General features: G+C 45.1%; 3 protein-coding genes across 9 annotated transcripts in view; 2 read left to right on the top strand and 1 right to left on the bottom strand.

Annotated features, from left to right (window-relative positions):
- Positions 1 to 5,324, top strand: part of LOC121932716 (major vault protein) — a 35,307-nt gene extending 29,983 nt beyond the window's left edge. For all 5 annotated transcript variants that reach the window (XM_042471636.1, XM_042471633.1, XM_042471635.1 and 2 more), the window contains 5 exons: positions 612 to 823; positions 2,739 to 2,855; positions 2,973 to 3,099; positions 4,081 to 4,269; positions 4,739 to 5,324. In XM_042471636.1, the coding sequence (XP_042327570.1) occupies positions 612 to 823; positions 2,739 to 2,855; positions 2,973 to 3,099; positions 4,081 to 4,269; positions 4,739 to 4,861 (768 nt within the window). In that variant the 3' untranslated portion in view covers positions 4,862 to 5,324. The remainder of the gene's footprint in view (positions 1 to 611; positions 824 to 2,738; positions 2,856 to 2,972; positions 3,100 to 4,080; positions 4,270 to 4,738) is intronic.
- Positions 5,325 to 5,408: 84 nt separating this feature from the next.
- C6H16orf92 (chromosome 6 C16orf92 homolog) lies at positions 5,409 to 9,598 on the top strand. Of its 2 annotated transcripts, none has more exons than XM_042471741.1 (4): positions 5,409 to 5,687; positions 8,281 to 8,651; positions 9,061 to 9,148; positions 9,484 to 9,598. In XM_042471741.1, the coding sequence occupies exons 2-4, from the start codon at positions 8,318 to 8,320 to the stop codon at positions 9,506 to 9,508; spliced, it is 447 nt and encodes a 148-aa protein (XP_042327675.1). In that variant the 5' UTR covers positions 5,409 to 5,687; positions 8,281 to 8,317; the 3' UTR covers positions 9,509 to 9,598. The 2 variants fall into 2 exon arrangements, with proteins under 2 accessions (XP_042327675.1, XP_042327674.1); XM_042471740.1 differs by having other exon boundaries at positions 5,409 to 8,420; positions 8,505 to 8,651.
- Positions 9,599 to 9,796: 198 nt separating this feature from the next.
- TLCD3B (TLC domain containing 3B) lies at positions 9,797 to 21,765 on the bottom strand. Of its 2 annotated transcripts, XM_042471706.1 has the most exons (6): positions 21,563 to 21,765; positions 19,050 to 19,168; positions 15,584 to 15,667; positions 11,854 to 12,079; positions 11,638 to 11,733; positions 9,797 to 11,328 (listed from the first exon to the last, which is right to left on the bottom strand). In XM_042471706.1, exons 1-6 carry the CDS (start codon positions 21,617 to 21,619, stop codon positions 11,017 to 11,019), a joined length of 894 nt encoding a protein of 297 aa, XP_042327640.1. In that variant the 5' UTR covers positions 21,620 to 21,765; the 3' UTR covers positions 9,797 to 11,016. The 2 variants fall into 2 exon arrangements, with proteins under 2 accessions (XP_042327640.1, XP_042327641.1); XM_042471707.1 differs by lacking the exons at positions 19,050 to 19,168; positions 21,563 to 21,765 and adding an exon at positions 17,322 to 18,374.
- Positions 21,766 to 24,246: the final 2,481 nt, after the last annotated feature.

The raw sequence follows: 24,246 nt of genomic DNA, 5'->3' as shown, positions 1-24,246 counted from the left end.
TCAGTGTCCACAAACTTTGCTTTATGCAAAAAATTATTTAAAATATTGTATATAATTACCTTCAGGATATGTGTATATGAAATATAAATGAAGTTTGTGTTTAGACTTGTGTTTAGACTTCTGTTTAGATATATACATAATGAGATATCTCCGAGATATCTCATTATGTACATATGCAAATACAGGTATTCTAAAGTCCAAAACACCTCTATTCCCAAGCATTTTGGATAAGGGAAAGTCAACCTATGTAAGCCTTTTGAACGTAGTGTATGTCTTCATTACATTTAAAGCATAAATGGCGGGCCACCCTTGACATTTTATCTGACAACAACCCTGTGAGGTGGATTAGGCTGAGAGAGAATGGTTGACATAAGGTCAGCCAATGAGTTTAATAGCTGAGTGGAGATTTGAACTTGGTTTTCCCCAGTTTAACCACTATAATATACTGGCTTTCTCAACACTGCTTAGTGCTTGGAGAGGGAAATTGGCTACTAATGCACTCGTTGTCATTAAAGCTGTTTTTGGCTCCAGGGTATATTTGGCATCATGACTGTGCTGACTTAGAAGAAACAGAATCTGTGCTATTGTTTTACTGGTATATATGTCCCCAGAACTCAAACCGCCTGATTTGTGCCGCTGTGTTCGGATTTGATGGGGAAGGGGCCCTGCGCAATTCCTTACGCTTTGCCCCCAATGGCCTCGTCATCAGCAGCATCGACATCCAGAGTGTGGAACCCGTGGACCAGAGAACCCGAGACTCCCTCCAGCGCAGTGTGCAGCTTGCCATTGAGATCACCACCAATTCACAGGAGGCAGCAGCCAGGTACAGAACAGCTTAGGGAGGGAGTTAGGCAGGTTGATGGGATGAAACAGCCAAACTCTCTACTGGATTTTCTCTCTCTCTCTCTCTCTCTCTCTCACACACACACACACACACACACTGTTCTGCCCAATAATCAAATTCCTCTTGGGGCCACCTCCATGGTAGAAATAATGCAATTTGATATCACTTTAACAGACATGGCTCCATCCTACAGGATTCTGGGATTTGTAGTTAGGTTGGGGCGCCAGCACAATTTGTCAGAAAAGGCTAAAGGCATTCTTTAAAATCCCTTCTATACAAAACAAACAAACAAACAAAAAACACCTACCAATCCCTAGATTGTATGGGATGGAGCTATAGCACATTAAGTAGTGTCAAATTGCATTATTCTTACAGTGAAGATGCACCCTTGGTGGCATACAATGAAAATTAAGAGCATTTTAAAAAAGAAGTAAATACACCAACATTAGAATCTGAAGCAAGCCACAAAATAAAACCAGGTTAACAATAACTGCAGAAAGGAGTATTGGTGCAAGATCTACCCTCCATCCCATTGATGTTGCCTGAAAAAGTAGAGTTCTTTGGTCAAGTAGCTGCATCTCTTTCTTTTCTACAAAAGTCCTAGAAACACCAGTCTTTTTAAAAGTCTTCCAGAGCTTTGGAAAGTTAGTTTTTTGGATGAAAGGTCTTGCAGTCAGTATGATGATGAGGAGATTATGGGAGCTGGATTTAAAAAACCCTAGCTTTTCCAAAGTCTGGACTTGGCCTGAACCTGGAGGAACCATGTCAAATGCTGAGTGTCCTGGAAATGATGAAAACCTAGTGCTAAGTATGCTCTTGCTGAAGGATCCAAATTCAGTGCCAAAGACAAGCAATTTTTTAATCTCATAGAAATTGTGTAATTTATTAACTAATTTCTACTTCACTTTACCAGCCAACAATGGCTACCAAAACATCTTAAGGTTAAAATTCACACCGAAAAAGGAATAAAATAAGGGATTGGGATAAAATACAGTATGTTAGTCAAGAGCAAGGAAGTTACTTCTTTGGATTGCAACTCTCAGAATCCCTGGGCCAATATGGCCAGTGGCACTACTATGGCCATGCTGACTGAGGAATTCTGGGAGCTGGAGTGTAGAAAAAGTAACCTTTCCAAGCTCTACTGCAGTTTAGATCTCAGGCACTTTCCTTCAGAGGAAGGGAGTAGAAGAGCTGCTGATGGAGTCAGGAGCGGCTGTCTGACAATAACTTTCTGGCCCTTCATTTGATCTGCAGAATCTTCTGGAAGTTAGCAAAACAGTCTAGGTTTCTCTCTTCTGGATTGAGGGATGGAAAGAACTGTAAGAACTCAAGGGGAGTACAAGGCAGAGGAAATGCTGACTGTGCTGATGACACCAACTCAGGAGTAGCCTTTTCTATTGATCAAGAAATTGTGCAAACAACAAAACAAGTCCTCATCCCTTGCTTTCCTTTTTGCTAGCCATGGGATGACGCAAAGAGCTATACAGAGCCATATAGAAGTATTGGAAATTTGACTCAGCCATCTCTGTAGCTTCTGAAATTGCAGCAAGCATGACAGACTTTTCCAAGTGTATCTCCTCTGTAGCTCAAAACCTCCTAAATTCTCCTCTCTTAAATGGTCCCAATCTATGGTTTTCAAAAAAATTCAGCGCACATCTTGAAGTCATCCTGCTCACTTGTCTTTCTCAACCAGGAACTGCTGGCAGTCTCTGCCATCACACATAGATTTTTTTTCCCCTCCTTGAGACCTACTCCTTCTCCCAGTTCTCCTTGGGGAATGCCTTTTAACAGCCTCTGAAATGGATGGATCTCTGCTGTGTTTTGTCTTTCTTGTTCTGACCTTCATTTACCCCTTCTCTGATTCCACTGCCTCCCCCTTCCCTCCTCATCTCAGGCATGAGGCAGAGAGGTTGGAGCAAGAGGCTAGAGGACGTCTGGAACGGCAGAAAATCCTCGACCAGGCTGAGGCTGAAAAGGCCCGGAAGGACCTGCTGGAACTGGAAGCACTCAGGTAAGGTTATGGTATGGAGGCCCAAGGAACAACCACAGGCATAGCTGTGCATTGTCTACTCAATGGCAAACAATTTCCCTATGAGCTCCATTGTTCCATGTGCTTCTTTTTCCACAGCACGGCAGTGGAGAGTACTGGGGCAGCTAAAGCTGAGGCCCAGTCGCGAGCGGAAGCAGCCCGGATTGAAGGCGAAGGGGCAGTCCTGCAGGCCAAACTGAAGGCAGAAGCAACTGCTATAGAGACTGTGAGTCCTTACCATTCCTCCCATGTCTGTTTGCAGTCTATTTTAGGCACTAAGACTCCAACCACTGTTCCCTACTCAAAATGAGCACCTGCAAACCCATCTCAGAAAGGTGGCACCAGCTTTCTTCCCCCCAGCTCTCAACAGACTTGTTTAAACTCCTTGACACTCCAGAGATTGGAATCATTACTTTTTTGGAGTCCCAACTTCTGTAATTCCTCAGCATAGCGACTGGAGAATTCTGGGACTCTAAAAGGGGCAATTTTTCCAAAGTGCTCTCAGCTTTCTTTAAGTGCACCTCTAGACTGTTAATAGTCTTATGCACTCCCTGTTTTATAAAAAAAATTATCTGTGGTGGGTTTTTTTTTTAGCCCTAGGGCATTTCTAGTACTGGGGCATTATCATAGTCTTAGTGTAATTTTGTATTAATTAAAAACATGATGTATAATAAACAAAAACCTGCTCTCAGAAGGGGCTTAAGAACTTTAAAAGTCCAATGGCTAGAGAGGTCCAGCCATGCTAAGAGGTAGAGCTTGGAAAGCGTTCCTGGTTTTGGGTGAGGAGGACTGTATCTCCCAGAATCACAATGGTCATGGTGGCTGGGGGATTTGGGGAGCTGTAATCCCAAACAGTAACTTTTTTTGAGCTCAGCTAAAAGGTATCTTTAATGTTAGAGATAGCAGGCTGGATCCAAAGATGCTCTTCCATGCAAAGCAAGCATTGAACAGTAGTGGACATGGTGTAACACAAATAGGTTCTTCCAGAACTGGAATCATATGAATCAAAGCAGAATGTCCCCATAAATCATTGCAATGCTGTTTTAAGGAACAGCACCAGTGTTTTCTTTCCATTTACAGATCTTAACATCTAGTCCCAGACGCCCTAGGTACAATGTTACTCAAAATGCAGGCTTTCCCCTTCGTTCCAGTCACACTGCATCCCATGACTGCACTAACAATGTTACCCTTCCATAATCCTTTGCAGGAATCTGAGCTGCAGCGCTTGGCCCAAGCACGGGAACAGGAACTGCGCTTTTCCAAGGCTCAGGCTGACTTGGATGTGGCCCGGGCTGAAGCACTGGCTGCCGTCGAAGTGAGGAAATTTGAAGCTGTGATCAAGTCCCTGGGAGCCAACACAATCCGGGACATTGCAGTGGCCGGGCCTGAGATGCAGGTGAGAAACACAATGAGGTTGACCCAGACTGGGAGCAAATAAATGGTGCTTCTTCCAAATGGGACCTCCTTGGTAAAGGGGGGTGGGGTATAATTGCCTATGGTAGAGCATGTGCTTTGCACCTCAAACACTCCAAATTCAGTCTTCAGTGTAGCAGGAGCTGCAGCCTGATCTCAGCCTGAGGCTCTTAGCTGGAGTAGATAATGGTGAGCCAGATGGACAAATTGGTTGAGCTGGCATACAGCAGCTCATTTCCTTCATAAGGACCTGAGGGATGTGTGGGGAATAACAGACCTTGAGAACATTAACAACAGAGCTTGTGAATGTTCCTTTTTAAGGGGAGTGCAATTGCCAGAATCTAGCATTTCCAAGATTGGATTTAGCAATAGGGAATCGGAAGTCTTGTAATCCAGTTTTGTTAACAAAGAGGCAATGGAGACAAAATTTCACTTTCCTTTTTTTCCCACAGGCAAAACTACTCCAAGGCCTGGGCATCCAATCCACACTTATCACAGATGGTTCCTCCCCTATCAACCTCTTCACAGCTGCAGGAGGGCTGCTGGGCATTATGCCCAAACCTTCAGAGGCCTGAAAGAGACCGGAGATTGGAGGGAATGCTTTCCAGCTGAATCTTCTTCAAGTGCCTTAGGAGTTTATCACATGGGATGGATCCCATTCAGAAACTGAATTTAAACTACGGTAGAAAAAACCCATAGAAGTGGGTAGATTTTCAAATGACGTTTGTGTGAAGGAGAAATAACACAACATTAACCCGAATGGAAAGTCACCAAAATCCACTCCTTTTTACTTTCAGAAAGTTTTACTTTCAAACAAAAACGTCTGAAAAACAATGCACTTTTTGCAGTCTTTTTTTTTTCATACTTTTAAATACCGTTTCTGCACGGGATTTACGTAATTTGCCTCCATGTGATAAACTCCTTAGAGATGACAAGCAGGGGCAGGCCAAGCCTTCCCCCTCTTGTCTGGGTCTCTTCTGAAAAGTGTGCCTTTTTGACATGAAAAAGAAAACATATAATAAACCTGATTCCATGCAGTCTCTTGATTCTTCTCTTGGGTCCTGAGAGGTTTGGAGTGGTCTTTCTTACTTTGTGGGAATACACATAAAAACATTTAAAGGGGGGGGGGGAATAATCTTGAATATTGAAGAATCAAGGTTGGAATAGAGGGGCTTACACTGTGATGTCATAGAGATGTGTGGGTGGCCTGGAGTGACCATGGGGCATTTCTGCTCACTCCAGCTTCTGCATGCTTTAACAAGTCTTGTAAAGGTTAGCCTGACTTTCTCTCAGTTTATGACAGGTGAGCACAGTTGCCATATGTAAAAGGGAGAAGAAGCTTGATCCACCAGTTGGGCAATTAAAAAAGCAAAGCTTAGGAACCAACAAAGCAGATAAATAGTAAGTTGATTAGAAATAACTATACAATAAAGTCAAAGTTGTGTGTCTTCAAGTCATTTTTTACTTATGGCGACCCTATCACAGGGTTTTATGGGACTGAGAGTGTGTGATTCCCCCACAATCATCCAGTGGGTTTCCATGGCTGAGTGGGAAATTGAGCCCTGATCTCCAGAGTCATAGTCCAGTGCTTAAACCAGTACAGCACACACATAGGCCTAAAATGCTTGTAACAATAAAACCTGAACAGCCAAATTTAATAACGCAATATTAAAACATACAAAATGTTAAAAGCTTGAAAGGGACACCAACAATGATAACAGTTAACCAGTTAACTTAGGGTCAAAACATGTCTGGCTTTGTAAATAATAATGTGGAGGAAGAGAGGATTATCTTTTAGAGATTAGTATTGTTAACGAAAAAAGTATATCATCATTGGTATTCCTTTTAAACTTTTAACATTTTGTAAGTTTTCATTACTTTTCTATTAAAATTCTTTGTTCAGGTGTTACTGTTAAATCATATGTTAAGCTTTGTCAGTTCTAAGTGTCTTCCTGGATGCCTCCAACTGCCTCTTCAGAATGTCCTCTCAAACTGGATCCCAGCGGCTGTACATACGATACCAAACCTTCCCAACATGCTGGACTACAACTACCCTCAGCTGCAGCCAATATGGTTGACAGACCTCAGTCATACACATCTGGAGGGTCCTAGGCAGATGAGGCAGAAGCAGGCATAGCTCGGTAGAATATCCTTCGAATGCAGAAGATTCTAGTTTCAACCCAGCCTTTTCTGTCAAAGGCTGCTGCCACACTGCAGAATTCATACACTGCTTTGACTGCCATGGCTCCATCCCATGGAATCCTGGGATTTGTACTGCATTGTGGCACCAGAGCTCTTTGCCAGAGAAGCTGAACATTCCACAAAAGTTCAAATCACAGAATTCCATAGCACTGAAGTTTACTACACACAGCTTTTGAACAGCAATTAGAACCAAAAAAGTAGCTTTGGCAATACGTATGGCATGCTGCCACTACCTCCAATCTGTAGCTGCTGCATTCCCCAAGCACAGTTAGGGCATCCCTTTTCAGATGGGAAACCCATCAATGAGGGTCCAGGTGCGTAATGTATTGCCGGGACAGTTGCAATATTGGCAGTTGCGTGGTGTCAGTGTCTCCTCTCCCCCATACCCCCTCACTAATTCCAAATGGCCTAATTGCCACTTTTTAAAAAACATATTGCGGTAGCAGAGCTCCACAATTGTCTGTGGGGGGGGATTAAAAAACAGAACAAAAGGCATGCTGGGTAGGACATAGGACAAGGAGGTGAGGTTAAGAGGGAGTCAGAAAGAGGACACTATGGCAGCAACTGCTCCAGTTGCGTGATTGTGAAGACATGCAATAATGGCTGCTCTGAACCTGTTCTGTTTCCATTTTCTTAAAAACTGATGCAATTACTGCAAGAACAGGGCTTCTGTGGTAATGTCCACTCAGCTATGGCAGTTTAAATGGTGTCTAACCGCATTGATTCTGCAGTGTAGATGCAATAAAAAGCACAGCGCTGAGTAAGAAAGAAATCACTTCTGCAGGATACATGAGCAATTGGCAGTCATGGCAGAGAAAATGGACCTTAAGTTTAACCAACAGCTTATATATCTTGTCTTATTGTCCAAAGGTCTGTGTGTCTATCTCCCAGTTTGAAAAACTAACTTTTGGGGACCACTACTTCCAGGATGCCAGCTGGGGGATATGAGGAGTTTGAGTTGCAAGAAGTGATTTACTCAAGTTGTGGTCTGTGCCATGGTTATGGCCCTAACCCTACCTGCTTTAATTGCTGTGGTTTCCAGTGGGGAAAAATATGGAACACAGTCTCTTTGGAATAGATGGAGCATCAACACAATTGCAGAATGAAGAGATTCCAGTCTTTTACTGATCCAGGTTAAAACCAGTTGAAAATCACTTATGCACTATACTATGTAACTGCCATCCTCCATCATTCCACTCCACTCAGAACGTGTTGGACTTCAAATCCTATTACTTACTGCCACTATGAGCCCATTCGTTTGGGATGATGGGAGTTTCAGTCCAACACATCTGGAGTAAGTTTGCAGGTCCAAGGGAGGCTATTTGGTGAGGTGAAGCAATGAACTGTTTTCACAGCAGTAGCAACTGTAGTGGAAACAGTTGGACTTATCAGGTTTGGATAATGTTAAAATTACCCAGCTTTCGTCCTCCATACCTACCCTGCAGTGCAGCCTGCATCAAGGAACCCTTTGTCATTTTTTCACCCGTGCAAAGGAATATGGAACAGGGGTTCATGAATCCCTGAAATGGGAGAAAGGTGAGATATAAGTAAATAAAATAATAACAATGACCATTAATTGATGGGGTATGGGGAAAAGAATGCCTATGTTGTGGCTGGGGAATTCTGAGAATTGTAGTTCAACAAAGCAATGCTTCCAAGCTCAGGATGTCTGTAAAGCATTGTTAAAGCTAACCTGCAAGAAAAACTCACTTTCATTTGAAGATGAAATTCCTGGCAAATTCTTCAAAAATGAAAGTAAAATAAAAGTATTTTGTATTTGTATTCATAACAGGGTTGGGGAAATCTGTGGTTCTGCAGATATCTCTGAAATGCACCTCATCTCACCCCTCACCACTGGCGAGACTGGGGCTGATGGAAAGTGGAATCCAGTAACAGTTGGAGGAGGGAAAGAGCACAGATTCTTCACGTCTGGTATATCATTTTTTAAAATGGTTTCTGAAACACAGGAACACTCACTATTAGTACTTTTTAAAATATTATTTCTTGGGCCTACAGCACCTGCAGAAAGTGTGGGGGATGCTAGCGAAACAGCGGACTCTTCGCCCAGTCGGCCGCTTTGGTTTGATTATCCTGACTCGGACAAAAAGAAGATCCTGGCCATTTACCAGTACATTGGAGAACAACCGGATTTTGTTGCCCCAAGTGAGATTCTTCTCCCACCCCAACTTGCACACTTCAGATGCAAACTTCATTCTCCCCTCCCCCCAAAAATTTGTGGAACTTGAGCTCAGTGCACATGCTTTGTATGTCATCCGTGCTGAGCTCAGACTCTGCCATCTCCAGTTAAAGCTGGGGGAAATATTCTTCTTTGGGAATCTTGCATCAGCTAAGACTAAGCAGAGCAGCTAAAGACTAAGCTAGATGGATTGTAGTAATGTAGGATCCTGTAAAAGTCAACTTCTTTTGTAGAATTTGGAAAAATTTATGTCAGACAACAATGCCCAAAATCCCCCAACCAGTTTCAAGCTCTGTTCCCATATTTTTGAGCTATTTTGCTCTGCTCCTTACAGTAGGAAAAAAAGTGAGATGGCTTCTCCTCTGTCTCTTACAGGTAACTTTCCCCGCCTGCTGCGCTATATCCTAATAGGATCTGTCATCCTCATCTTGCTTTTCTTCCTCTATCAGATCATCTCAAAACTGTAGGTGACATTCTGCCTCATGTGCAGTACACTACAAGTTATCTCCCCACTCCCTCTGTTCATGTTGGAGGGCATTCAGTGGTATAGTGTGTTCCTTCTAGACACCAAACTGAATGGCTTTGGTGGGAATGGTGGCCCTTTTTTAAACAGAGTAAAGTGTACCGCTTCACTTACTTCAAAAACCAGCAAGCCATCCCTGCTGAGTTTGGTCAACCCTCCTGGTGAAGCCCCAGTCTTGAATCTCAGAGCCCTAGCCTAATAGTGCTACTGGGGGTAATTATTTATTTCCACCCCACTGATTTTTTATTTAATTCTTTTTCCTCGCTTTCTTTCAGGCTCGCAAAGAGGTCAATCAGTTAAAGGCTAAAGTATGGGGAAGTCAAATGTCGCTCCAGCCAACCACTTTCTGCTTCTTCCCAATATCATTTTACTTTAATAAAAGACTCTCAGGATGTGTGTATTTGTGTACACGTGTGTGTGACTCCGATGAACAAAAGAAACCTGAAGGGGAGGTGAAATTGAGAGACATGGTTATGGGGCATTTGAGGGTTTTAACAGCAAGCAAATCTAGTTCAGGAATCTTGCAGGAAGAAGAAGGTGGAAAGCTTAGCTGAGGAAGAACAATAAATACACTCAATGGCCCTCAGCTGGCATTAGATAATGGCTCCTTTAATATTTTGCAGACCTTGGGTTATTATAAATACACCCCACCCACCCCCTATTTACAGCTGGATCCCTGCCCCTATGGAGTGGGGATTTCTAGGGGAAGAAGAGCAATGGGATTATGTGCTGAACAGGAGAAGGGGTGGCAAGAACGGGAGGGAGGGAGGGAGGGAGGGATGTCTCCCTGCTTGGTTATTGCTAGGTAGGGGAACCATACATATGTTAGAAAAGCATTCTTCTGGTCAAATTTACCAGTGCAAGGGAATATTATTTTAATACATTTTGGGGATATTCTGAATGGGTGACATCTCAGTAATACTGATAATCCCTTGTATTTAGCAGCCTCCAAAAGTTCCAGGGTGTTTTCCTTATTGGCCAAGCCTATGAAAATGAATGATGCTACTGACAAAACCCTAATAATTCCAATAATCAGATTGCGTGGGAAATTCAAACCCCACACTATTTCTCCTATACCACTTAACAATGGCTAGGATTCTGCAATTCAATAAATAACAGTAGGGGGGGAAATAACACAGCCTTTATCTATTTTCCCCCTCACCCCATTATATGCAGCTCCCTTTTTTCCAAGTAGTGGAATCTCCTCACCATAATTAGCAGGCTTTGCTCTGGGTCATTATTGTAACTCCATGGTGAGAAATAGTTTATAACTATAACTATATATATCTATATATACTATTTCTCACCATGCATTTACATATATATATGGCAAAGCCCATGACAAGCTTGGGATACCTTTGTTTTGTCTTGCAACGCTTCTCCCCATAGCCCTGACCATAAAAATAAATCAACCATACTCTGTTTTGGGTGCTTGGGCTTCTTGTACCCAACTGGGCAAAGTGCGTTTCCAAAAAGTTATTTCCTGTATTTTCGTTTGGCTTGGGATCTTACTTTTGTCCCCCAACCCCAAAACACTGAAAAAATACTGATAACTTGTTGCAAAACCAGAGGGTTGCCTTTGGCAGATGAATCCCATGCTAAACCCAAGGGTTTCCTTTTGGTTTTCTGTGCCCTCCAAATACTGTTGTGGGAGACCCCCTCCCTTTCCAGCCCCTCCCAAATTCCCCTTTGGCGTCAGGAGCCTACTCCTCCCCACCCCAATCAATCCAGTCCCTCTTGTACCCCAATAAATAAATAAGTTAGAGGAAAATGTGGTCTGTCCATCTGTGGCATAGGGAGATAAGTCATCAGTCAAGCGCCTGTGTCTCTGGTCTGTGCCCGTTTCGTAACACCTGTTCCTTGGTGGCACCCCGGGCCCGGTATACACGAAAAGCTCCACGGCAGATAAGGCCGAACCAGTAAATCTGCGGTGCCATGAGGATGGCGGACCCCAAGTTGTACTCAGCAGGGATTGAGAAGGGCACACGATAAAAGGGCAAGCCAGCATACTGCCCATAGACCCAGTACATGTAGGGAAAAAGCAGGATTCGACAGTAGAAGAATGTAACCAGCATGATAATCCCATTCACTTTATGGAGAAGGGTGTGTTGCTGCTTGTACTGTGGGGGGAAGAAGAAAGAGAGGGAAGAGGGAAGTCAGGCCACCTTTTGCAACCATAACACACCCCTTTCCCATTTTTGAAGCAGTGCTTCCTCCAGTTCCTTTTATTCTCCTCCAAAAGTAGCTGCTAGCATTAAATGTCTCTATCAGGATGGGATGCGGGGAGCTGGAGTTTCTTTTTTTATATATACAAATTTCTCCATGATCCATTCTTCTCTCAGACAGGAGGGCTTCCTCAGTCCTGCTAAACTTTGCTCTCAATCCCACTCCCAACCCCAAGAACTCATGGAGTATCAGGCCATACTCACCAGAATGAGGACTTTGCCAAGACAGACGAAAGGAGTGCTAAGTTCAGCCATCAACATACAGCCCAGGAAGAAATCACCTTTGCCCTGGCGCCATAGCTGAAACAGAAATTTGCGAAGTGGGAGGATCCTGAATGGACAGTGTCCCTCTCTGCCCCACAGATTCCATCCCTTCCCCATTGTTCCTCTTCCTTGTTGCCCTCCCCCTGTCCTACTCACCGTGGACACAGGAAAGCAAACCAGCACCATGAAGAGATGGTGGATGACCATAAGGAACTCTTTGTGCAGGTAGGTACGGACAACAGTGCGCAGTGTCCGAGTCCCTCCTGAGCCTGCCTCGTGCCCTTTGACCCGGTACTTGTGCCAATGACACAGGAACATGGCATAGATGTCGTAGATGAAGTAGGGAACGGCAAACTGGGTATACATGGAGGTCAGCCAGTGCCTGCAGAGGGGTAGAAGAGAACAGAGCTTGGACTAGGTACTGTTTAGGATTACAATGCCCAGAAACCTTCAGCATGTTTTTGAACTACATATTGGAGAGGAGTGGTGGGAGGGTATTTTGGACTACAGCTCCCAGAATCACTCAGACATGCTGACTGTAGTAGCCCAAACACTATGTTTTTCAGCCTCTGGTTACAGTTACAGTAGTTACTTGAGGGGATTGGAATTGTAAAAGAATGGAGTTTGAGGAGGAGGAGGAGCAGAGGGGATGCCCCACCCCCCACCCCTTGGAAGAAGCTCAAGCCACAATCAATCAATATTGACAAACTCCTGATGCATTCCACCCACAAGGGCAAAGAGAACGCAGAGTCAGCCATGGCTATGTTCCCTGCCAACGCCACTGTTAGCCCCGCTACCTGCCATCTCCCTGTTATTGCAGCTGTGGGCTCCTTCCAGTTCAGTTTCTCATTTGCACACCTCATTATCAATACACACTAGCTATTCCTGCATCCAAGACACAGGCTGCATCACTCCCTCCTTAACTTGTCCTAACACCACCTTTCAACCATGGCACGCCTGGCACACCCTGCTGTGTTTCCCCACCCCCACCTCCTGTGCACCAGAACCTCCTCAATCTCCTTAACACCCAGAATGTTTTGACTTACTACCAGCTGTGTGCCATGCCTTTGACCTTATACTTATTTAGCAGTCCATCAAGGCCTATAAAAAGGCAATAGGATTAAGGTAAATAAGTTCAGGAAGTTGGACTTAATCCCATTCTATGGCAGGTAATAGAGGATGAATTCTGAGATATTTTTAAAGGTGCTTCTGGCCTCAATCCATTTTAAAGTACCAAATAACAGGCTGAGAGAGAGGCAAATAGCACAATGAGTATGGGCCATGACTTACTATCTGCCACTGTCCTGGTTCATAGAACCATAAAATCATAAAATCAGAGTTGGAAGAAACCCCAAGGGTGATCCAGTCCGACTCCCTGCCATGCAAGAAGACACAATCAAAGCACCCCCAATAAATGGCCATCCAATCTCTGTTTAAAGACCCCCAAAAGAGACTCCACCACTCTCTGTGGCAACCTTTTCCACTGTCGAATAGTTCTCATTGTCAGGAAGTTCCTCCTAATGTTGAGGTGGAATCTCTTTTCCTGTAGCTTGCCTCCATTGTTCTGGGTCCTATTCCCTGGAGCAGCAGGAAACAAGCTTGCTCCATCCTCAATATGAAACCCCTTCAAATACTTATACAGGGTTGTCATATCACCTCTTAACCTTCTCTTCTCCAGGCTAAACATGCCCAGCTCCTTAAGTCTCTCCTCACATAAGGTATGGGTCCCAGACCCTTTAACATTTTGGTCGCCCTCCTCTGGGCATGCTCCAGCTTGTCAACATCCTTTTTTAATTGTGATGCACAGAACTGGACACAGTGTTCCAGGTGAGGCCTGACCAAAGCAGAATAGAGTGGCACTATTACTTCCCTTCTCATTTCTCTTCTCTCTTTCTTGCTGTCTTCCCTCTCTTATACACATACACAGCTTTCTTGCCTCTGCAGCCTGCCTGGGCATTTTGTGCTGACAGCACTCTCTGCTCTATGCAAGGTGATTAGGCCAAATGCCAGACAAGGAGCTTGGCTGCTGTGGTGCTATGCAGGATTTATGGTCTATGGGATGCTATTGGGTGCCCAAGCAAATGGGGCATGTGGGATTTAAGCAGAAGTTAGGGAAGCACTCTGCACGTGTGCATGTGTCTACATGTGTAAAAGTTATCTTTTGGGTGACAATTCCCAGAATTCTCCCTCTCCAGCTGGTATGGACAAAGGGACTCTGGAAGCTGTAATCCCTCCAAAAGTAACTTTTCCAAGCTGTGGTTGCCATGCTGCAGAATCATCAGGGTGGGGTGGGGTGCCCAGACTTTTGGGATCTATCAAGGAAACAGTTCCCAAGAGTTGAAATGTTGCTAGGGAAACTTGACATTGCTTCCTGGCAAGAGACTTCTGGTGTAAGGAGAACAAGGTCCAAACATCCTGCATCCTCCTCCTCATTCCCCTTCCAGAATGACTCAAAATGTGCTCACATCCATCAGGAGAAAATCAGGAACTCAGATTCTGTCAGATTTAACCCACTAGGAAACTCACCTCCTAACAGGGAGTCCTAGAATTCATCATCACGGATGGCTAACAAAACTAATTCTGAGTCCACAAAGCATGAAAACCAGCAGTGGAAACAGCTGTTGTTAGCTGCCAGCAACTATGAATGAGAGACCTCCAAGTTACCCTGCTATCACCTGTTCTTGCAGGTCTTTCAGATTCAGGGCAGCCATAGCTTCCTTGATTAAGTCCATCCATCTGAAATGCAGCCTTTGCTTTTTTCCTACTGCCTTTTACCTTCCCAAGCACTGTTGTCTTTTCTCATGATATGGTCAAAGTACAACCGTCTCAGTTTAGTCATCTTCTAGGGAAAGTTTGGGCTTGATTTGCTGTAGGAAAAGTCTAATCCCCTCCACTCCTCCTTGCTATAGGGGAATTAGCATACGTGAACCATCTAGTGAGACTCATGGACAGGGAACTAATCCCAGCTCAGTTCATTAGGATGAAACAAAACTATCTGGTGACAAAAGAGAGGAAGAGTCAGCAGGTGGAAAGGGGCAGTTCTCTCACACAAAACTGTCCTGCTCATGTCTTTCCAACTTCTTTCCTCAGAGCTTTTAGGGAATCCTGCTGTGTTAATAATCGGGACTTGTCCTGCAGAGTTGCCCTAGTGCCAGATTGGATTCTGCAGAGACTGAGGTCTGGCAGCTCTCCCAGAATCCAATGGGACTGGTCCCCTCCTCCCTGCGCCAGCTCTTTCCAGCACAGGAACAGGAAATCCCTTCCTCCATTGAAAGTATGGGACCTCGAGGACAGGTTGTTGAGGGAACTGTCCATGGTTCTGAAAAAAGCCGCCCAAGAACCTTCTGTTTCTACAGCACCATGGACAGCGCTCAGTTTCCAAAAGGATAGGATACCTCAGGTTCAGCCCTTGCATTTCACTTTTTACCTGTTCTTACCCACGTTATTGTTGGATAAGCAGGAACAAACTGTTCAAAGACCCTGTTTTTGCCCTCCTCTCCCCCTCTCAATACTTCTCTGAGGACAAAAAAGGAAAACAAAAGTGACTTCTCCCCCTTTCTCTCTTCTCACAAGCCACTGATTTCCCTTTCCCTGCAGTGGTGCCTCCTGCTGGAGAAATTCACCCATCACACCGCAAGTTCCCATCCCTGGCATGGAGTGGTCCTACCCTTGGCCACACATCTGCCCATAACGTGTCACTGTCATTCTGTTTCTAAATTTGGTGCAGGTGTCAGGTTTCTCACAAGTGTGACCTTGCCAACATGCTGGCTGGGCTACACAGGGACAAGTGAGATTGGGAAAGGGGTGGAGGTTGGGAGAAGAGGTTTATTACTGCACTGCAGCCTTGGCCCAGCCACACACACACACTCTGTAAATGCTGACTTACTGGTCGTCGATAATGTGCTTGCAGGATGAGGAGACAATGTAGCCGACCGTGGAAGCCATGATGGCTTGGACTGAAGAAACAAGTCTGTTGTGAGAGGGCAGGGAAGTAGAAGCAAAGTAAGTTAGTGGGGCTGCAGATACTCTATTCATCCCTCAGACTATCAAAGCCCCAACTGCCAGTTCATTTCTGCAGGGCCTCAAATTCACCAAAGGCTCCTTAGAAACCTCTTTGGGTCTACTGGGTCATTCTTCAAACTTGCTCAAACACCTTTGTGTCCAGTCCAAGCCCTAACTGCTCCTTGACCACCTTAGTCTAGTACTGCTGACCAGTAATCCCCAGAGATAGCCAATACAGCAGAGACCACTTGCATGCTGCCATGGTAAGTGATGTAAGTGAAGAAAGCCAGCCCAGTCTCATCTGACCCCTTGGGACCCTTTCCCATTCCTCAGCACTGCCTTTACACCTCAAGCAGATACCCTCCTAAACAGTTCCAAGCACCCCTCCCGAGGGATCCCATCTGTGGCCTGCAAAGGCACTCGACCTCACAACGACTTCCAGACCTTGCCAAAGGTGTTCATCCTATCCCCAAGCTCATTGATACCTTCACCGCTGGGCTCCAAACAGCCTGGCTAAGTAAGAGGAAACCTTGGGCTTGGATGGGCTGTTATCAGTGCTACTGGTTGCCACTGTGGGCCATGGACGCTACACATAAACACCCCAGCTGGGCCTTAGTTCTTGTTCTCCAGCTTTCAGCCCCACTCTTTCCATATGAACTCAGAAGTTCTCTTTTCCACAGCCCCCCCCCCCCCCCCCAGATGGGGGTCTCTCGGGTAGTCTGGCCACCCTGCCTGCCTCTGGGAGGATCTTACAAAGCCAGCTATAGAGAGTGGAGGAAGGCAGTTTGCAACTGGGGAGCCCTGCCAGTTTCACAGGGCCCCTAGAGCGCCAAGGCCCACTTTTTCTTGGGACCGAGGCTCTTAAGAGAACCTGGCATCTTCCCAACCCATCCTCTTTTTAAATGCCAGCACTGCGGCTGCTCACTCACAGCCACAAGGTTGTGAGTTCGATCCTGGCCAGGGGTCAACTCAGCCTGGCATCCTTCGGAGGTCGCTCTAAAATGAGTACTCAGCTTGTTGGGGGCAACTGGCTGACGCGTTGTAAACCACTTAAGACACTGCTTAGAAATGTGGCTGCTGTTGCTATTTCCCTTTCAAGGGAAACTGTGGGACACACACCTTACACACACACACCTAAAAACACACACCTCCTTTTAAAAAGAGAAAGAGAAAGAGACAAGTATTTTTCTTTGTACAGTACCCGACTGCTTTTGCTTTGCTTGTCAGTGGCCAGGCTAACAAGACCAATCTCCATCGTATATGGCTGCATCCACACTGGAGAAATAATCCGTTTTAACTCTTTTCTGTCTCAAGGCTATGGAATTCTGGGAGTTGGAGTTTGTTGTGGGGCCCGGAGCGGAGCGGCGCTCTGGGCCCACAACAAACTCCAATTCCCAGAATTCCATAGCCTTGAGACAGAAAAGACTTAAAGCGGTGCTAAACCGGGTTATTTCTCCAGTGTGGATGCAGCCTAGGCTTAATGCAGTTGTGGTAATACCCCCCACTCCAGGCCCATCTCTGGGGATGGTGGATGGGCCTCTCCTCCTCCTATCTCCCCTTCTCTCCCTCCCTTCCCCCTAAATAACAGCAGCACCCCCTTTTTCATCCCCTATTTGTGTTACCTGGCGGAGACGATGACGGCGTCGGCCTCCTCCCATCGCAGCCCCGGCAACCACTTGAGGCCGTGCTTGGACAACAAGAAGAGGCCGGGGAAGACAATGCCCCCTGCAACCAAGGCGTGAAACATCGCGCTATGGCGGGCCTGGGGTTGGGTTTGGGTCGGGGGGAGGCCCGGGGAAAGAGGGAGGGAAAGGAGGAAGGAAAGAAGGAAGGGCCTGGGGGTCAGCGGGGCTGGGGACCCTCCAAGCGGCAGCAGCAGCACCCTCGAAGCAGGATCATGGTCCCCGAGGGTGGGGTGGGGTGGGGTGGGATATGGGGAGAGGATGGGGAAGGGGCTGCAGAGGAGAAAGAGGAGGAGGCAGCAGCAGCAGCAGCGGGGTTGGTCCCAAGCAGATCTGCTCACAGACAGACAGACAGACAGACAGGGAGACAGACGGAGGGAGGGAGGGAAGGAGGGGAAGGGAGCCTTGAAAGAGGGGGGAGAGGCAGGAGAGCAGCTGTCAGCCCAGCTCTTCAAGGGCCTTAAAGCGACCGCGGCCTCTGCCCGGCCTCCGAGGGGAATGAAGGCTGGAGAGAGAGGAAGAAGAGGAAGAGGAATAGGGGGAAGGTTCAGGTTGGCATTGTTTGTTGGAAGGGGACCTGAGATGAGGCAGAGAGGTGGGGGTGGTCTCTGGAGCAAGAAGGGATTCAAAAGGTGGCTGGGGGCTGGCCTTTCCTGGCCTTAAAAACCCCGCCGAGGAGGAGCTGGGGAAGGTTTCGCCTTCCTTTCCCCCTTCCCAGCCTTTAGCGCAGGCAGAGACTGCGGCTGAGGACAGAGAGGAGGAAAGAGGGTGGCATCCTTTTGGTCCAGGGCTAAGCGGGGTTTAACCCCCTCCGTGCCTGGCAGCTCAGGAGAGGCGCCTTCCCTTCCTCCTCCTCCTCCTCCTCCTCCTCCTCCCTTGGCTGGGCAGGCTCCCGGGAGGACGATTTGGGCTAATCCCAAGATAATCCCTGGTTTGCAGGGATCAGGGTTGCGCTGCGGAGAAGGGAGAGGAAGGGGAGAGGGCCAATGGAGCTGGGGCCAGAGGAGGAGGAAGAGGATGGGGGTTAAGGGCTCTCTTTTCACACACACACACCCCTGGGAGTATTACAAGCTGATCCTCCACCTGCTGAGCAGGTGTCCCTGGTGTGACCTTTGATGGATAAAGGGGGGGGAGCCTAGTTGTTGGGGGGAATGGAAGAAAGGTGGGCTGCAAGGAGCTGAGGCAACACTGACCCCTCGAGGCCGAGTGTCTGCACTGCAATGTGGATGCTGCCCTAGCACCACTCTCTGGCTGCATCCACACTGGAGAAATAACCTGCTTTGGCACTGCTTTAATTCTTTCTGGCTCAAGGCTATGGAATTCTGGGAGTTGGAGTTTGTTGTGGGGCCCAGAGTGGAGCCTTGTGTCACCTTAAGCGACTAAAAAAGTTTGACCCAGGCTGCATCCACACTGAAGAAATATTCCAGTTTGATACCACTTTAACTGCCACAGCTGAGTGCTATGGAATTCTGAGAACAGGAGTTTTGTGAGACATTTAGCTTTCTCTGTCAGAGAGCTCTGGTGCCACAACAAACTACAATTCCCAGAATTCCATGGCATGAAGCCATGGTAGTGAAAGTGATACCAAACCAGATCATTGCTGCAGTGTGGATGCAGCTTCGGTGTCTCTCTCACACACACATCTCTCTGAGAACCCAAGTCTCTCACCTGGCTGAGACATAGACTGCATTCAGGACCTCCAGTTTCCCACAGTGCAGCAGGAAGCAACGCAGTATGAAGAAGAATATGGAATAGGTGAATAAACCCAGGATAAAGAGATATGGAAACTGCAAAAAAAGCCGGAGGATGAGAGTTCAAATATTAGATTTTTGTGGTTATAGAATTCTAAGGCATAGCTGTGTTAACTGGATAATCGGTAGGCAAAGGGATCTTATAAGCATGCATTTGAGGAAGTAAGCTCAAGTCTACAAAAGCTCATGCTACCAACTTCTTTCTTTCAGTTAGCCTCAAAAATGCTGCAAGATCCCTTGCATACTTTTCTTGTTATAGTTATTGACTGAAATTGCCCTGTCTAAGTCAGTTGAAGGCTTCTGAAGGCCTTTCAGATGTTGTTACATCAACTCCCAGCAGCCCCATGCCCCCATAGACAATGATAAGGAATGCTAGGACCTGCCATTCAACAATATCTGGAGGGCCACATATTTCTCATCAGTTATTTCTTCAGCATACTACCTCTGGAAGGATGCTTCGGCCAATTATTTTGTTTTCTTAAGAATCAATTTTCTTAAGAATCAAATAGGAATAGACCTACCTACCAGCGACTTAATAGCTGTAATAGTTAGCCAAAGGGGACTTCACTGACAAAGGTAATATACTTCTGCAAGTATGTGCTGCAGGGGAAATAATAAAAGGATCACCATGATCATGCTCTGAATGCAGCACTTGGAAACAGTACTGTTCCATAACAGTAATGGGATACTGTATCTTTACTTTTTAACATGCTGTCTGGGAATTTCTGGGAGCTGTAATCCAAGAAAATCCCAAATACCTTTATTGGGCCAGCTGCAAAGCACAAAAAATATCACACTTTGGAGTAATAAAAATCTGCAGATCTGGATCTTGTGATTTTGGATGTTTCCAGGAGAGTGTTTTCATACAGGCAGAAAACTGAACTCCACCTCTCCTGCCCAGAAAACAAGTTGTAAAGCAAGTCATAACATTTCAGTTCTCCACTGCAGCCATAAAGTCTCTTTCCTTTAAATCTGTTCTGACTCTATCCAGTGAAGCCAAAAAGCCCTTGCTTTGGTAGAGTAATTTTTACAAGCTGTACCTGGAAGTGGACACTCAGATATCTCTTAACCTACATAATTATACCACTTTGATACCGCTTTAACTGCCATGGCTGCATCCTGTGGAATTCAGGGACTGGTAGTTTAATAAAAACTAGAGCTCTCTAGCAAAGGATACTAAATACCTCAAGCAAACCTTGGACTCCAGGATTCCATAGGATGAAGCCATGGCTGCAAAATGAGGTCAAAGTGCTACAATTGTGTAGTGTGAAAGAGAAGTTCAGAGGCATCAAATTAGAAACAGAATGCTCATCCATTTTGGCCCTATTTGGGGTTGATCTGACGTGACAGTTTGCTTATTAGGCTCCTAACTAGTCTATTGTAAGCAATGTTTACTCTTGATTAAAAGGATTCAAATGCTTCCCTTTCAAAGGCGTGGCTTATTAATAGCACATGAATTATCTTGCTGAATCAGGCCAAACAGTGCCTCTAGAACACTTTAAAGGCTAGAACTGTTGAAACAGGTCTCTACTGGGACATGTCCTGCAGGAGATGGCAAAAATGATGGTGAAACCCTAGTCTCATGAGAAAATTTGAAGGAGCAGGGTGTATTTACCCTAGAGAGGAGAGAATTAAGGGGCAATCCCTATTGTATTTCCCAACAGGGCTAGAACTACACCATAATTTTTTGCTATAGGGTTAGACCTAAATATCCTGAAGGCACCAGATCCCATCTCATCTTGGAAATCAGACAGGGTCAGCCCTGGCTAGTACTTGGATGGGAGACTGTACCAAGTGCTGCAGGCTGTATTTCAGAGGAAGGCAATGCCAAACCACCTTTGCTTAAGAAACCCTATTACATTAATGGGGTTGCCATAAGTTGAAGGTAACTTGAAGGCATATGTGTTCATTCATATACACACAAGCACACACATACACACAATAGGGATCTGGAAATATTTGAAGGAATATCTTATTATCCATATCTCACATAGGTAATGGAACAAAACTATAAACAAATTGGTTTTCTGTTTGATCTGAACCACTGGTTTCAAATTACAATGAAATAACTTTCAATAATCGTTAAGAGAAAGGTTCTGATGGTTTGAAGTTGCAACAAACTGCTTGAGAAAAGTGATAGACACTCCTTCATTAGAGATTTTTAAGCAGAAGCTGGATGGATACCTATCAGAAATACTGTAGCAGTAGATTTCTTGAATTGGTAGAGGTGGAACTATATGACCTTTCAGGTCATTTCCAATGCTATGTCCTTCTCCTGAGTGTGGTTTCTCTCCCTACACCATTTGCTGTTGGACAAAACTGAAGTCTCCTTTGTTTCAATTAAGAGAGCTTCTCTTTCATCTTCACTATAATTGAAATCCCATATGAGTGGACTTCCACATCCCTTGTATTAGTAACAAATTGACTCACCTGTATCTCTGCCATCCTTTTTAATATAGAAAATGTGATAAATGATAGCTCGGCCATCACACGTATCTTCCTCTATGGAGAATACCTCATAGCCGCAAGGGATCTTTCCCTAAAGGGATAATTAATATGTCATTTAAATCTCACAATGTACAAGAATTCGGCTTTCATAGTACTGAAGTGATCAAATCCCAGTGAGGAGTTAATTAATTCAACAGAAGAAATTAATGAGGCAATAACATGATGCACTGCTTAACAACTAACACAACAGCTGACAGACACTAGAGGGTTCATGTTACACCAGGGAGTTTAAATATCCCCATTTGGATGAGGATCACTTGGGAATGACCTCTTTCTACCTAACCTATTCTTTTGGGTTGTCATGATGACAAATTGGCCCAGGGAAAGATTAAAGGAGATCCAGGATAGTTTGGTGGGTTCAGTTTTGGATTAGAACTCTAGGAAGCTTCAGACTGAAACCCCACTCAGACATAAAAACCCACGGGTGACTTTAGCCAAGTCTTTTTCTTTCTCCTCCTTCTCCTCCTTAGAGGGAAGGTAATGGCAAACCCCCTCTAAACAAATCTTGTAAAAAAAATCTATAATAAGAGCACCATATGTTGGAGATACATAACAACAACAGGGATAATGAGGGCAAGTCTCACACCTTGAACTACTTAGTAGGAATCAAGGATCAAGTTCCTTTTCAAATGTATGTTAAATGGGACTATTTTAGTGGTGGGAGAAGTCAAAGATGTGGAACCAAATATATCAGTATATTTTAGTATAAAGTGCCAAAATACCCCGAAGGCATCAGATCTTGCGAAATCATGGAAGCTAAGTAAGATCAGGTCTGGTTAGTATTTGGATGGACAACAGCTAAGTAATATCAGGTGAAATCTAATCAACAATGAGATGCAATCAACAATCTAAGATATACAGATGACACCATAATACTAGCAGAAAACTTCCCAGACCTGGAGCAGCTACTAAGAAAGATCAAGGAAGAAAGTGCAAAGGCAGGCCTACTGTTGAACATAAAACAAAAATAATGACAACAGAAAATTTTGAGAAATTCAATCTAAACTTTGAAGAAATAAAACTAGTAAAAGAATTCTCATGCCTGGGATCAAACATTGATAGAAATGGGGACTGCAGCCAGGAAATTAGAAGATTAAGGGTGGGGCCAGTGGCTATGAAAGAACTAGAAAAGATTATAAAATGCAAAGATATACAACTGAGCACAAAAGTGAGAATCATACAAGCCATTGTTTTCCCTATTACCATGTATGGATATGAAAGCTGGATAGTCAAGAAAAAGTGGATAGGAAGAAAATCAATTCAATTGAGATGTGGTTCTGGAGAAGAGTGCTGAGGATCCTATGGGCAGCCAAAAAGACAAATGGGTCCTAGAGCAGATCAAGTCAGAGATCTCCCTGGAAGCCCAAGATGACGAAACTGCGGCTGCTGTACTTCGGGCACATCATGAGAAGGGAGGACTCATTAGAAAAACAATAATGCTAGGAAAGGTAGAGGGAAGTAAAAAGAGAGGAAGGCCACATGCAAGATGGATGGACTCTAAGAAGAGAGTAGAGGCCAGGGAGTCATGGAGATGTCTCATCCACAGGGTCTCCATGGGTCAAGATTGGCTTGAGGGCAGTTAACAACAACAACAACAGGAATCTTTAGGTCCTCCAGCGCAACTCTGCCAGACGTTTACCATAGAGTCACACTGGAGGAGCTAGAGATTCCCAGAGAAAACACTTCCCTAGGCATTTGTAGGTCCTCCATTGCAATTCTATGGTCAACCTCTGCTGGATGTTGGCCATATAGTTGTGCTGGACTAGTGATTCCTAGAGAGAAGTTCTCTCAGGTAAAAAAAAGTGTGGCTTTTTATTTGCATTTCTTTTACTTTCATGGGGGTCCTACACTGCTAAACCCAGCCAATGTGGAGGGCCCACTGTACATTAAAACCCTGGAGTTGCTTCACCACCCGACTGACATGGAAGCCAGTAGCCACCGTTATGCAAGAGAAGACCCCATCGTCTTCAAGCCAATTCCTCTACAGTGGGCCAAAGCCGAAGTCACACAACCAGGAGTGATCTAAAAACTTCTGGTGTTTGTATCTTCTAGAGCGGGCTCTTGATTTACTAGCCATTTTTTGTTTTTGTTTTTCCTAGCCTTTTAAAGCTTTGCTTTATTTATATCTGTTTGCAATTTACTTCAGTTGATAGGAAAGGACAGGAAATGGGAATTGCAAAGAAATTCGGTGGGAAGCACTGCCACAATTTATTCTTCAGTTCTTACACAATATTACAGGGAAAGTTGCAACTCGTGGCTGCATCCAGGTTATTTCTCCATTGTAGATGCAACCAGTCTTGTCACTCTCTTACAGCAGAAATGGGAACTCTGTGGCCTTGCAGATGCTGTTGGATTGCAATTCCCAGCATTCCTCTCTTGGCTATGTTGGCTAGGGCTGCTGGGAGCTGCAGTCCAGCAACCTCTGGAGGGCCATACGATTCCCACCTTTTTTCTAGAGAAGTCTTATCATTCCTGTATACCCACCAGGTTTGGATTTATGTCTCTTATTAGGCTGCATCCGCACTGCAGAAATAATCTGGTTCGACACCACCTTAACTGCCATGATGGCTCAAAGCTGTGGAATTCTGGGAATTGTAGATGGTTGT

Source organism: Sceloporus undulatus, chromosome 6 (assembly GCF_019175285.1).
Source record: "Sceloporus undulatus isolate JIND9_A2432 ecotype Alabama chromosome 6, SceUnd_v1.1, whole genome shotgun sequence".
Taxonomy (NCBI): Eukaryota; Metazoa; Chordata; class Lepidosauria; order Squamata; family Phrynosomatidae; genus Sceloporus; species Sceloporus undulatus.
This window is presented reverse-complemented; position numbering and strand designations above follow the sequence as displayed.

Excerpts from the sequence above, each read along its gene's own strand:
- C6H16orf92 (XM_042471740.1), top strand. The coding sequence starts at position 8,075 with ATGGGGAAAAGAATGCCTATGTTGTGGCTGGGGAATTCTGAGAATTGT. Across the intron at positions 8,421-8,504 it reads GCACAGATTCTTCACGTCTG|CACCTGCAGAAAGTGTGGGG; the intron begins GTATATCATTTT and ends TTGGGCCTACAG. Across the intron at positions 8,652-9,060 it reads ACCGGATTTTGTTGCCCCAA|GTAACTTTCCCCGCCTGCTG; the intron begins GTGAGATTCTTC and ends TGTCTCTTACAG.
- TLCD3B (XM_042471706.1), bottom strand. The coding sequence starts at position 21,619 with ATGGCCGAGCTATCATTTATCACATTTTCTATATTAAAAAGGATGGCA. Across the intron at positions 15,668-19,049 it reads GCAGTCTATGTCTCAGCCAG|ACTTGTTTCTTCAGTCCAAG; the intron begins GTGAGAGACTTG and ends CTCTCACAACAG. Across the intron at positions 11,734-11,853 it reads TTTGCTTTCCTGTGTCCACG|CTATGGCGCCAGGGCAAAGG; the intron begins GTGAGTAGGACA and ends TTTCTGTTTCAG.